The sequence below is a fragment of the Diadema setosum genome, chromosome 18 (assembly GCF_964275005.1).
Source record: "Diadema setosum chromosome 18, eeDiaSeto1, whole genome shotgun sequence".
Lineage (NCBI taxonomy): Eukaryota > Metazoa > Echinodermata > Echinoidea > Diadematoida > Diadematidae > Diadema > Diadema setosum.
Genome location: NC_092702.1, coordinates 28,261,754 through 28,275,943, shown reverse-complemented (window position 1 = coordinate 28,275,943; position 14,190 = coordinate 28,261,754). Strand labels below are relative to the sequence as shown.

The window sequence follows — 14,190 nt, the reverse complement described above, 5'->3', positions numbered from 1 at the left end:
ATCACCCTCAAGGAAATTGATGAGTACATCAACCAAGCAAGTACTAGGGGTTATGAGGCCCTCAAACGAGTGGGAAGGGACGGAATGACGCTGGCCGCCAATGCTGTTATGACCTCTGCAATCAAGGTAAGTCAAATGAACCCAAGCTCGGTGTCAAAGGTCAAATCATCAGATGGGTGAAATACAGGTTTGAATTCACTTTGTGAAGTTACAGTACTGAGGTTAAGAGAGATATATAGAATTACTGTTAGTTATCAACTGTTCATGTAAGCTGGGCCTTGAACATTTCAACTGACTGAGGTCAGGAGGTTACTTTGCTGACCCCTTGAAACATTTTCAAGTGCAAGGAGATGATGTACAGTTTATGAGAGGAGTGTGTAATGATAAGGCAGGGGTCGTATGTCCTTCATGTGTGATACTACATTCAAAATCTTCGTGTGGAGACTATCATTATAGTAAAATTACAATTTTTAAGAATGTCAGCAGTGCGAATGATTCCATTTGTGCATTTTTTGTTCTTGTGTATTTTTTTACTGTTGGGTGACTGTACAATGCACTTCTTAGGCTGGGATCAAGGTCATGAGAGTGCAAGTGGTATAACTGTGTCTTGTTGGCAGGCTGATGTCAGTGTGAAAGTGAGAGTATGCCCATTGAGCTGATATTCTGCCTGCATAAAAGCAGTGGTTTTCATCCGATACTGTATTGGGGAATTTCTTGTTAGCTTTGCTATCTCGGATGACGTGTATGTTATTCAGACAGTGTAGTGATCGATCAACAGTGAACAATGTGATTTAACATCTCGGATCCAGTAGAATATAATAATGTTACCTGTAGGTCGTAGAACCATGATGTTGTGATATATTGATTGCACACTTTTTGAAAAAATAAACAAAAAAGAAAACACATGCCCACAGCTACTATTATCATACTGTTTCCATGGATATTTTCACTGCGCTGGACTTTCCACTGGAAGCTGTTTCAGAGTCATATTCTCTGCATATGCTGTCTTGGAAAGACACATTATACCAGACACTCATTGCATATGATCAAGAAATTTGACCAAAATGAAAAATGGTGGTGGGACATATTCTCCCACATTTGAGGTTGCTCATATGAAAAAGCAATTATGCCAACATAATATGCACCTGTAGATAAGCGTCAATTCATCAAGTCATGATGTACGCTATAATCCTTTTATGAGAAGCAGAAAAAAACCCAACAACAGTCAAGTAACAAACAAGAAACGAAATTAAGAATGAGGGCAAAGGTCACAACCATTTCATAGTCTGATGGGCACCGAAATGTCAGTAGGGTGATTGACGTGTACGAGTCTTCCATCATCCCTAGGGCTCACACACACGGAGTACGATGGTGATGGTAGACCATTCTATCCTCAAAATGTTGCCTTGGGTAAGGACCATATGTGCTTCCTTTCTAGTCGCGTAATGAGAATCTTTCCCAGGAGACATTATTCTCTTCGGTTTTGAAAGGGGAAGGGATGAAGGGGGAAAAGTTTTGTAGAGGAAAGAGTTCAGGGAAAATTTCAAGGAAGAAATCTAAACAGCTGATTGAGAATGAATGATCTACTGTATGCACCATAATAATGTTTAGTGAGGTTAATTTTTCGCAAATCAGGATTTCCCGACATTTACAATAGTGGAAGAGTGGATACATTTGTGATTGTGGAATACACCAGCGGATGAAAAAACATATGCGTGTATGTATTATTCAAACAGGAATCAAAGTTGATATTTTCACTTTTAAAACTATTAAATTCATGAAAAGCACCCAACTTGCAAAATTGGCGAAAATAAAAACCTTTTGAAATATATGGTGTATATAGTAGTTGAAACTCAGGCAGTTTACATAGCAGATTGTAGCACCTCAACATTGCTGTATCAACTGATGTGATGACTTTTGTGCCATTTGCGTGGCATTTGTCATGTACTTTGTTGGCGAAGGGACACAAAGAATGGTTTTTGGTATAATGAACGAAAGATTTAATTCTCTATGAATGAGAAAACAAATTTTAGCAAGAATGCTATTTGCTTCGAGATTGGTTATGCCAAGGACATCATAGGTCACAGGACAAAAACAGTTCCTTTGACTGTGCATGTAAGATGCTGTCAGAAATAATTCACAGACAGTAGAAATGGTCTTTGTCTTTAAATATGTCTCAAATTTTCACCTATATATGCAAAGGAGATTCTGTCTGTCTTCTGTTTCGCAAATGTTAACCAAATACGATTATATCATAATACAGATGGTCTTTGTCATATATATACATTGTAGGTCTTCAATTCTCAGCGATACACAACAGATATGGCCTTTGTCGTATATAATGTCTCAAAATTTCACCATTATAGAATACAGGTTGTCTTTGTCAGATGTGTAACTCTCAAATTCTTGCCGATAATTTGGCCGATATATACAATATATATTTAAATAGAGGTGGGCTATAGAGGGTGACATTTTCAGAACATGCTCATCACACCTTAGTTGGATGACTTTGTGCCTACTGACACCATTTTTGAAAAAAAGAATAAAAAAAATGCGAAATCCAGGGTGCCCCGGCCGAAATCGTTAAAAATCCAAGATGGCCGCCGTTTCGGCTTTAAAAAGACATTTTTGGCTATAACTCGGCTATTTTTTGGTCAATTGTGATAGTTTTGGTGTCTAACCCCATGTTTTAGGGGTCAAGGAAATGGAATATAATGATGATTTTAGTGTAAAACCAGATCTTCCACATGATACTAAGCTTTTCCCCATATTTAGGGTTAAATTTTCCTTGTCCTTTAACCCCTACCCCACCCGCCATTTTTGCACTTTTTTCTGTATTTTTTAAAGTCATGTTATCTACCATACTCTTAATAACAAGTTCTAGCTATCAATCTGGTATTTTCTACCAACGATACAACAAGAAATATACAAATAACTTACGTTATATGTGTATGTGTCATGCAGATACCGGTATGTGGCTGGTACATTCAGGATGCATGGTAACTGTGCAGCCAGTGCTAATACTGTATCTGCTTTATGGTGCCTATTGACATTTGGTCATTAGACTTTAACAATAGTCAAAGTGTACAATTCTACTGTAGGTGTACAATTTTGTAAAATGACTTGAATAAGCCTTCTATATATATGCCAATTGTCCTGCACAAAGGTACTTGACTGGATGATGTACATTGTATCTGCCGTCTTGCCTAGAAAACACATTTTTTACCATAACTCAGTCATTTTTTCATCTTTAAGCCTAGTTTTTGTGTTTCTCCATCACCACTTGGTCCCTTATTTCTCATGGCTGCTTTTCCCTACCATGTATGGTATATTGCTGTACTTTTACAAAGCAAGAGTCCTCGCGTTTCATGGGAAATTTGATAGCATTTGAGTGATTATCCAACCAGTTCTATGACAAACAAATGTTATGTACAATGTATGTTCCTCACATCTATAGCATCATAATGGTAGAGTCATCATCTCACTCTCTGTGACTGAAAGTTACAGTAGAACTGTACAATACAGTGTATGACTACACGTCTAAAGACCAAATGTTAATAAAGCAGATACCATACAGTTTCGCCACTGGCTTCACAGTGACCATGCATCCTGAATGCACCAGCCACATACCGGTACCTGCATGACACATACACGTATAACGTAAGTTATTTGTATATTTCTTGCTGTATTATTGGTAGAAAACACCAGATTGATAGCTAGAACTTGATATTAAGAGTATGGTAGTCAACACAACTTGAAAAAATACAGAAAAAAGTGCAAAAAATGGCGGTTGGGGTAGGGGTAAAGGACAAGGAAAATCTAACCTTAAATATGGGAGAAAGGTTAGTATCATGTGGAAGATCTGGTTTTACACTAAAATTATTATTATAATCCACTTCCTTGACCCCTAAAACATGGGGTTAGACACCAAAACCATCACAATTGACCAAAAAATAGCCGAGTTATAGCAAAAAATGTCTTTTTTAAGCCGAAACGGCGGCCATCTTGGATTTTTACGATTTTGGCCGGGGCACCCTGGATTTCGCATTTTTTTCGTTCTTTTTTTCAAAAATGGTGTCAGTAGGCACAAAGTCATCAAACTAAGGTGTGATGAGCATGTTCTGCAAATGTGACCAAAAGTTGTTTTTAGCGTACCTCTCTCAAAGTTTCAGTGATATACAAGAGACGTGGTTTCTGTCATCTCGTAGAATTTTGTTCAGATAAACAATAGAGATCTGGTCCTGAATTGTCTGTCACTGACATTTTTCATTTTTTCATTGCATGGACATAATGCTGCCATCTCTTGTGGGGTTTGAAATTTCCTGTGATATATAATATAAGTCTAGATGTCCTCGGGGGTTATATCATGTGTATAGGTGTAACATTAGGCATGAGATAAAGTACTGGTAGGTAATTGGGTGGGTAATATGCGACACTTCTGCGACTGCTAGTTGAACATATTACGCGTGGCAGAGGTACTCAGGTGTATGAGTGTTTGTCAGTGTTCTGGATGTGTTAAATTTTGTTTGTATGGGGGGGGGGATGTGTGTATGTACATTTTTGTATGTTAGATATTGTGTGTGTGTGTGTGTATTTGCATATACGGAGGAGAAAGTAAGAGATGAAAAGAGAGAATTGAGTATGTGTCTGAGTATATCGCATAATGTGAGAGACTGAGAGAGAGAGGGAGAGATAGTGTGAGGTATGTGTGTGTGTGTTTATGTGAGTTTGTATACTATGTATGTGCATGTATGAGAGAGATAGAGTGAGTGTGCAATGGTGTATAGCTGGATGTGCATGTATGACTCACTGCTTGTGGAAGCGACTTTAATGTGCTCCATGTATGGAGGAATGGGTTGTGGCTTTGCCTATAAGCATCCAAGTGTGTCAAAGGTATAAAGACATTACATAGGGTATTAAAGGCTCCCAGAAAGACTTGAAGGTGTAGATGGAAGAAAAAGGAAAGAGCTATACCTAAACACTACCCATAATTGGTATTGAGAAAGAGAAAGAAAGATTAAGAAATACAATGTAATGCACAAGTGCATGTAGTATTTGGGTAGTACAGAAGGATTTCGATTGTACACTGTATTTGTGTATAATGCAAAATTCGCATGTTTGACAGTGTCACCTCTTGTAATAAATATAAGATTGAAGTGTCACAGGTACGAGAAAGGCTGCGGAATGTCCCCAAGAATTGTTGATATCTTCCCAAAATAAAGATAAAAAAGATTTGTATTGGATCATTCCATGTAATTAGGCCTCAAAAACATTTTGTAGGAGCCAGAGTGGGCCGCAGGTTAAAAAAAGTTGAGAAGCGGTGCTGGACAATTAAAATGCATAGTTAATAAACCTTGCCACACCCTTACAGCATACAAATTGAACATCTGTTCTTGATCAGGTTATATAGAATTAGTAGGAAGCTAGGATGTTGTGTACCAAATTGGAAACTAGTCAGATGTGTAAACAGAAAGCAAAAGCTCATACAATAATAAACAGTGACAGTAATATAGGTTATGACTCAGGAATTATACCAATATTAGCTGGAGGAGGCGTCACTGGAATTTTATGGCATTGGTAATTAAGTTATGAAAGGAACCATGTCAAGCCGAATCACAGGCGTGCACATTCTCAGAAAGGCATCATAACTCATTTGCATAGATGAAGTATCTCTATCTCCCGCTGTTTGAATTCAAATGTCAAATTTCAACATGCATAATGATTTGGCAGTCCTTCCTACATGTATCTCTACATCTCTTTTGTTTCTAAAGTGTGTGTGCATCATGCGAAGATGGGTTTGTTGTCACGCCGGATGCATGTCGCTTATATCAGTTTCGCCTCTCACACGTCCGCCAGCACATCAAAAGAGCCCAGCGTGAGGCGACTGCACCGAGTGTGTACATTGCCTCTCACGTTTCTATGAACACAAGACGTACCCGCATGGGGGCATGTTATGAGTGGATTCAAGTTAGACATGCCCACATTATCAGGGGGGATTCTGAGTCTAAAGGGGCTGCCACTCTAGCACTAGTCAAATAGACCTTTAGGTGTTGCGCAGTTACTGGGCCATTTTGTGGCTTGAAATGCACTTGTGCTGCATAGAAGAAAACATATTTTCAACATTTTGATGTTTTGCTGCTTGCTGTGTGGATGTTTCTTACTGTGAGATGCAGTATTTTGAAGTGGAGATTGAAGCTAATGTTGCTTCAAATACAATAAGAGATGTACAGATCACTGTTTGGCTGTGTAAAATCACTCTGAACTAGTCCCACCTTTGCATATCTGCATCGGGCATTTTGTTTTTGTCTCAGAGAAACAATAGGGCATTGGGAAATTTTACAAATAGACCTGCACTAATTAAACAAATTTTCGTATGTCATAATTTAGCTTAAGTTTTCTTTATATAGTTATGTATATTCTTTGTCACCCAAAATTTATATTTAACAAGTGATGAACTGTTATATTTAGTGTGATATAGTCTTTGCATTGACAACTTCATTTTGTAATGCATTCGGCAAATGTGGCATCTTCCTGATATACACAACACCTGGGCAGAGTACAGTACACTTGCCTCTCGATAATTCAGTGGCCTTCAAATGAGAGATTTTAATGGAAAAAAAAAACAATCATAGCACAATACCATGAGGAGTTTGCTAGTGTATTGCCAACTGACTTCAGACAACAACTACAGTCTAGTGCACTTTATCATAAAATACACAATCGCTTGTCTCATTATAGTTTCCTCCATAGATGCATATAAGGAGGTAAATGCAGAAGTGAAAAACTGACATTTAAATGATTTTATATTCTCTATCTGTCCTCTTCTGGTAAGATATTATTGATTCCAAGGGAAAAAGTATGGTTAAGGCAATGCCACAGCTCCCTCCCCCCCCCCCCAATATCCTTGTAAACAAACACATCAGCCTTCCATGGCAGGGGCACTGCAGTGGGCATGACCTCCACCATGCCCTGCTCCTCCCTGGGGGGAAGAGGAGTGACAAGTATGCACCTGCTTCACCTCGTTGGTTTCCACAGCAAACAATGATGGCTGCAAACAATTCCTGTCAACCTCTGCCTCCCCTCCCCTTCCCCTCCCCCAACCCATTTGTGGCAGTATATCCAGATCTAATGCAGATATGAATTGTGCCACGTCTACATTTTGGATGGGTGATTGCAGTCATATAGTGTGTGAATTTATATCTGCTGCTGTGCCATTTTTTGTTGATGGGGCTTGGGATGATAATGCCTGTGGAGGGGGTATGTATTATTAGTTTGTGAGCCAAGGGATTTTATATCGTTAGCTTCCTTGAGAGCAGCAATGTTGGCATTACTGTGAAGAATTTGGGAATAATAATAGGAAAATATGGCAATCTTATACAATTAATCAATTTCTTCACACATTGAAGAAATCCTATTTGGTAGATTGGTCTAAATGGCACCATGTAACTAAACATAATATTGCTATATTGAAGACAGAATAGTGATTGAGAAAAATGTGCCATGCCATGACATAGTAATGATACAGAATGAGATATGAGATAGAACTACAGTGAGGTTAGGAATTTATCGTGTGTGTGCACTAGTGGTGCATATTCCTAATCTGGTGAAAATACATGCCCTGAGTATAAAAGGAAAAAGGTATCAGTGATTTTGCTCATGCTGTCTCTGTAATGCAATCTCTTATAGTATGTGTATAAACTGCCTCTTAGCAGGCTGCAGATGTTGTGATTTTTCACCATCCACTCATAGTCAAAACCCCATACGTACGGATGATATTAAGTATTTATGATATCAAGCAAGGAGCATGAGTCACTAAAGATCGTAATTGATGGGATGGTGCACCCATTAAATCTCATAATTTATGCTCAGATCTGGAGGTAGCGAGGCACCAGAGCTGGGGAGAAGCGAAAGCAGTGGTAATGTACCGTGTAAAAAAAAATTTTTTAATGGATTTGTAACAGAATGGTGTATTACTCTTACAGATATATTTTCATGTCATGCCTATGATTCAACAGCCTGTTTTTACTTGACTTGATGTGCTTCAGATGTGCCATCCAATTCATAGCTAAGATGATAATGACAAACCCTGCCAAGTTGGCTTTCACAATATTCAAGAGTATGTATGGCACATCTGGCCAATAATAGCATCAGGAAGTAGGCGGCAAAAAAAGAAGAAATGTATCCAAATCTAATTTTATATTTTAAGATTATACTCGACATGTCGTATTAGGATGCCAGGTTTTTAAAGCAAAAACACTTGTCTTTTTGGTAGGTAACTGAGTACTGCTTTATGGCACTGATGTCAGTAGAAATGACAGTAAATGCTTTCCTTGTTTCTAAAAATGAACTCTCTTATCACTTGTTTCTTTTTGTCAGAAAAGATCAAATGTTTTCTGCACTGTTGAATATTAGTTTTAAAAAATTGGGTAGTAAAAAATAACTAAAAAAAAATCTCTCTGCTGAATACCTGTTTAATATGTTTATATTGTGATATGCATTCAAGAAACAATATGATTTGCTTTCTGTTTGAATCGCTTGATTGATAGGTCTGGTTATGGGTTACAAATATGTGACCTTTTCTCCAAGGAGTGTCATATGTTGAGGGGCATTTCTCTTTCAAATCCTGCCTAGCAGCATCCTTGGGAAAGGGTGATTGATGGGCTGTGCTGTGCCACTGTGGATAGAATGATAGGAAATCCCCCCACAACCCTCCGTGCTCTGATATCTTATATCCGAGAGCATGAAATGTAGAAATTGCACATTTCAACCTTACTCTGCTAAGGTGCATTTCTGCATTTCTGACTCAATTTGAAACAACAGCTTGTGATGTCCTGAGAAATATTCCTTTTTGGGGGTGGGGAAGGGGGTGTTTTTCATTTGCTGAAAGAAAAATCGCATAATGAGCTATAACAGGGATTAGATATGTGGAAATGAGGCCAAAAGCGAAGTATTATGAAGGCCGAGTTGGAAATTTCATTTGAATCAGAAATTTGATTTTAATCCTCATAATGGTTAATATGCAATATTCATGTTTCTCTCCAAACTCGGAACAAACATAACATGGATATTTATGAAAGATGGCAATGCACATACAAACACTGAAAAAAAAAAACACCATTCAAATTCTGCCTTTGATATCAATACTGTTGAGTTTGGGAAACATCCAACAGCATGTCATTATGTTTGCTGAAAGCTCGCTGACAAGAGAAGATTGCTTTTTCTAACCCTTACCCAAATCTCTAGGAACCCCCTTCTCGCTCGATCAGACTATGGCAAACATGACGCTTCCGTCAGCGCATTCTGAGCAAATAAGGGGAATGACAGTGTGCCTATAACATGGATCTAATGTTGACAAGGACGGTCAACAATTGTCCCCTGCTGCTGAATTCTATTTGTTGGCACAGATAAGTGGGTGCAACATACTGTACAGTGATTTAGTTATAAAATCTTTTTTTTTCTTCTTTTTTTTTTTTTTGGGGGGGGGGGGGGGGCAAAAGGGATGGAGAGAGGTTAGGTATTGAGTGCCAGAGATCAAGGTCAGTGTCTGCAGCCACAAATTTGACTTTCACAAATTTGACCCTTGTTTCTCGTCAGTCAAAATTTTGCTGAGACATACATCAGCAATATATCTCAGCAAGAAACATTCATTTGGAAAAATAAAACATTCATTTGTTAAAATACTTTGTTCATTTCCCCTCTTTCAGAAAAAAAAACCAGAGGAAAAGGCAAGAAATAAAGTTTTGCTCCCAAGTGTGCTTTCCATTGACTATGTGAGATTAAAGGGAAATTCCATTCTGATATTATGTTGCTTTTTTTTTTTTAACAGAAAAATCAGAGAAATAGATCAGTGAAAATTTTGGGGAAAAATCAAGACATATAAAAGGAATTATCAGCTGTGTAGAGAGTAAGACAAATTTGCAACTCTGTGTGATCCAGATATTATTTTCATTTGGTTTATACGTAAAAATTCACTATTTTTTTTCCCCAAGATTTTTTTTTTTCAGACCTATTTGGGATAGTCTATAATTAGATAGGATATATTTTGCATGTCCTCCTCAATGGATAAGTTCTGTCTGTGCCCAAATATTTGAGAAAAATGAAAATTAGTGATATTTTATATACAAAACAAGTGGAGACATGCCTAACACCTAGATCACACAGAGTTGCCAAATTGCCTTTTATGCACTTTACCAATTCTTAACTTTCTATATGATGTTTGTGTCCTATTGTCCCTTAAATTCACACTGATAAACTTCTGTGATTTGTCTGTTTTCATACAATAAAAGCAACATAGTGTCAAATTGGATTTTTCCCTTTAGTACCTGGAGAAAAATAAAACAAGTAAAGCAGGAATTCTCCATAGAAACTAAGACTAATACAGTCACTGATACGATGTAAACTGAGTCAGCAGCAGCGTAGGTCGGGAGTTCCACTGATGCAAATGCGATGTACCTCCATGGAAGAACAAATTGGTTTGAATGCACTAATGGCATATTTGGCTGTGAGAGGCCAAAGGAAAAAAAAAAAACAGCGGTTCAGTGTAAACTGAGAGAGACTAACCTCTTGGTGGTGCGTCTTCGGAATACATTTGTAGTAGTGGAATGGAAGTGTGTGTACGTGTGAGTTGGGATGTTTGTCTGTAACACGTGTTTTGGGATATCATGCGTATCCAATAGGGTGGTATTGAGTGTATATGTGTAGTGTGTGTGTGTGTTAAGTATGCAGGAGTATCAGCGTATAATATAATGTGTTTGTTGTATGGCTGTGTGTATTGGGGGGGGGGGGGGTAGAATAAAGGCAGTAGTAATGTATTCCAGCCATGATACTGTAAGTTTTGCAGTGTGGAAATGTTTAACAGTGCATTTCATGTATTCTGAAACTACCACGATAATGAAAGCACGCAAACATTTTTGCTTGCCATATGTTCCAGTATTTTGTGTCATGATTCCGTGGAATGTGAGCGGAATTCATCTCACCCAGGTGAGTGCGAAAAATTACCCTTGTGAAAGTATCCACTTTTCCAGTAAAGTTAAAGGACAAGTCCACCTTCATAAACATAAGGATTGAGAGAATGCAGCAATATTAGTAGAACACATCATTGAAAGTTTGAGGAAAATCAGACAATCGATGCAAAAGTTATGAATTTTTAAAATTTGTGTGTTGGAACCGCTGGATGAGGAGACTACTACAGCTTGTGATGTCGTATGCGTGCAACAGTATAAAGAAAATGTAAAGAAAATTCAACATATTTTCACTTTTTTCGCATAATAAAAAAGCACTTGACTAGCCTCTTTCTAAAGGCAGGGGGAATAATATCACCCATAACATATGTCGGTAACAAGTCAAGGGAATGTGTGCTTTTTTCAAAAGATGAAATTTTGTGAAATTCTCTTTACATTTTCCTCATATTGTTGTACGCATGTGACATACACTGCAGTAGTCTTCTCATCCAGCGGTTACTGCACAAAAACTTCAAAAATGCATAACTTTTGAACGGATTGTCCGATTTTCCTCAAACTTTCAATAATGTGTTCTACTAATATTGCTACATTCTCTCAATCCTTATGTTTATGAAGGTGAACTTGTCCTTTAAGAGATGTGAATTCATGCACTGTGCACTTCATTTAAACCATGCTTGCCCACATTGCTGTTACACAGTATCCTCCCCTTACCCCTTCTCAAATTTGAAAAAAAAAAATACATATCATATACAAATAAAAGTGATGTTCAGTCATTGGCATGAACAAGTAAATGGGAAATTAAGAGATAGATTCTTTTTGTATTTTTATTGCCTAACTGGCATTGCCAAAATGTAGCATTTGGGTGATCAGACTGCAAAAATTAAGTTATCCTGAACCGTGCTGCCATTGCTACATTAAATATATGAAAGGATCTTATGAGAGTTATCAGTGCACAGAGAGCTTTGACCCATTGAATAGAACCAGAGGGACCACATTATATTTTAGCATTTCACATCCCGGAAAGGCTAGGAATTTGTGTCATTTGTAAGTATTTTCCTCAAGGTACTGCAAAAAACAAACAAACAAACAAACAAACAAACCCCAAACCCACCAAAGAACAGATATGACACCTTGAGTGTTTAGGGATTTGTTTTGACATTTGCAATTGTACTCGCAATTACATACACATGCATACACACCAAACATGCACATACAAACACACACATACACAACTTTCCCTAAATTAAAAGTTCTGGCTAAAAAAAAAAAAAAAAAAGGGGGGGGGAAATGTGGTGATAGCAAAGAAGGCCTACCTGAAATGCAAATGCAAAATGAATTCTAACTGAAATGAACTGAAATGAAAAGGTTAAATTGCTCTCCAACAATGCTTTCATTAGGATATAAAAGCATGTTCTCCTCGATAGTATGTGAAACACATGACATTAGTTATGGAGAGAGAGAGAGTTTTAATGAGAGATAGTAAACGTGTCCCATTAGGTTTTAATTAGGCTAACTGACAAGAAGGACAAGGTGTGAAAATTAGAGCTAGACAACGGACAGGAGAGTTTGTGCAGTCGCATCTGTGTGTGCATATGACCCGCGGACATATTCAAGCAGGGGAGCTCAGACGAGCCCCATTCACGTCGCAATCCTAAACTCTGCCCAGGCGCTCGCTGTCAGACACGGGTGCGTTTTTCTGCGTGCCCTGTAACTGGACGCCTCACACGCTCGCCCTACTCTCTCTCTCTGTCTGATTGCCGAAGCACATTTGGCGAGAATGGGAAAGCCATCAGCAATTTCTCTCTCCACTTGATACGTGAGAAGGGAGTAGTCTGACTCTTTGTTGCCCGCTTGGCATAATCCGCCACCATTTCTCCCCTCCACTTGCCGCACCTCTCACTGGGATGGGATGTTCGTCATCATCAGCTTTCATGCTTGCACAGTATGTCTTAGAGAGGGAATATTTCAAATGTGTGAAGATAAAAGTAGACAATCAACAGTTGGGCAACAGAAAGTACTTGTTTTAGAGGACATTCAAATATGCAGGAGACACATGTGTACTTATTTACTTTGATTTCAGTCTCATTAAAATGCTCAGATGAATCACGAGCACTTGTCTTCATAGTCCAGATTTGATCATCTCCACGTAGCGGTGAGGCGAAGGAAAGGTCGATGTTGTAATTTGCAGGCAAAAATGCGCATGATTCGGAGTACTAAGACCATCGCTGGTTGATGATGCACACTATGCAATTGAAATGTCAGTCCAGGCCTCATGTCCTTGGTGAGAGCCCGCTATGTTATCCTATCTCATCCCCTGCCCCCAAATCTAATGTTAAAATTATTCCCCCCCCCCCATTCTTCTCTGTGGGTTCACAGTGTACATAATGGAAAAAGTGGAACCGCACTGATGAGATGAATTTAGAGCTTGAGATGAATTTAGAGCTTGAGTGATGAATTTCCAAGATTACCTTATGTTTAGTGTGTTAGTGTGTGGAGATGTGCATGTGCTTAGTTATAAATTCTGATCACACAAGTTACTAGCCAAGCATAATGCCTCATTTGTTTTCCCATTTTCAGTTTGTTTGTTTATGTTCTTGTTTTTTAAAGAGGGCAGTGCAAAGTGAATTGTGTACTCTGTGCTGGCATACTGAATGAATGTTCCCCAAATCTGCTAGTCGCTCACGTTTAATGAACTTTTTTGTATAGCAAGCAGTAAGTTATTATGTAACTGCTCAGAAGATATTTCAAAGGATACCCAAACTAGTTGTTGATTTAAAAGAAAAATAAAGAAGAGTAACAGAGAAAAACACATAAAAACAATGAGGTGGGTTTCTGCAGTTTTCCTGTAATGTATTACAAAATAAATGTAGCCATACTAATAGTTATGGAATGGAGTTACTCGAGATCTGGATTAGATGTGAAAGTAGCCTAGGTACTCTCCTTTACACCAGAGTCCTATCAAGGATGCACGAAAAATGTAACTGAAGAATACAACATTTTTATGCATGATGTTGAAGAACAGCCGTTGCTTTGAGTAAATTTGCATTTCCATTTATTTCTTATTCATATACCTGATTATTGATTGATTGATTGATTGATTGACTGATTGACTGATTGACTGATTGATTGAATGATTGATTAATTGAATGATTAAGTGATTTTGTTTAAATGTAATGATTAGCCAGAGTCATCAGTTATTGTCACTCCCCATGACACTTTTCTTGTTATG

General features: G+C 38.1%; 1 protein-coding gene across 1 annotated transcript in view; it reads left to right on the top strand.

Moving 5' to 3' along the window:
- LOC140241789 (receptor expression-enhancing protein 2-like) overlaps positions 1-14,190 on the top strand; it is a 91,988-nt gene that overhangs the window by 52,102 nt on the left and 25,696 nt on the right. The window contains exon 5 of the mRNA XM_072321540.1: positions 13-126. Coding sequence (XP_072177641.1) covers positions 13-126 — 114 coding nt within the window. The remainder of the gene's footprint in view (positions 1-12; positions 127-14,190) is intronic.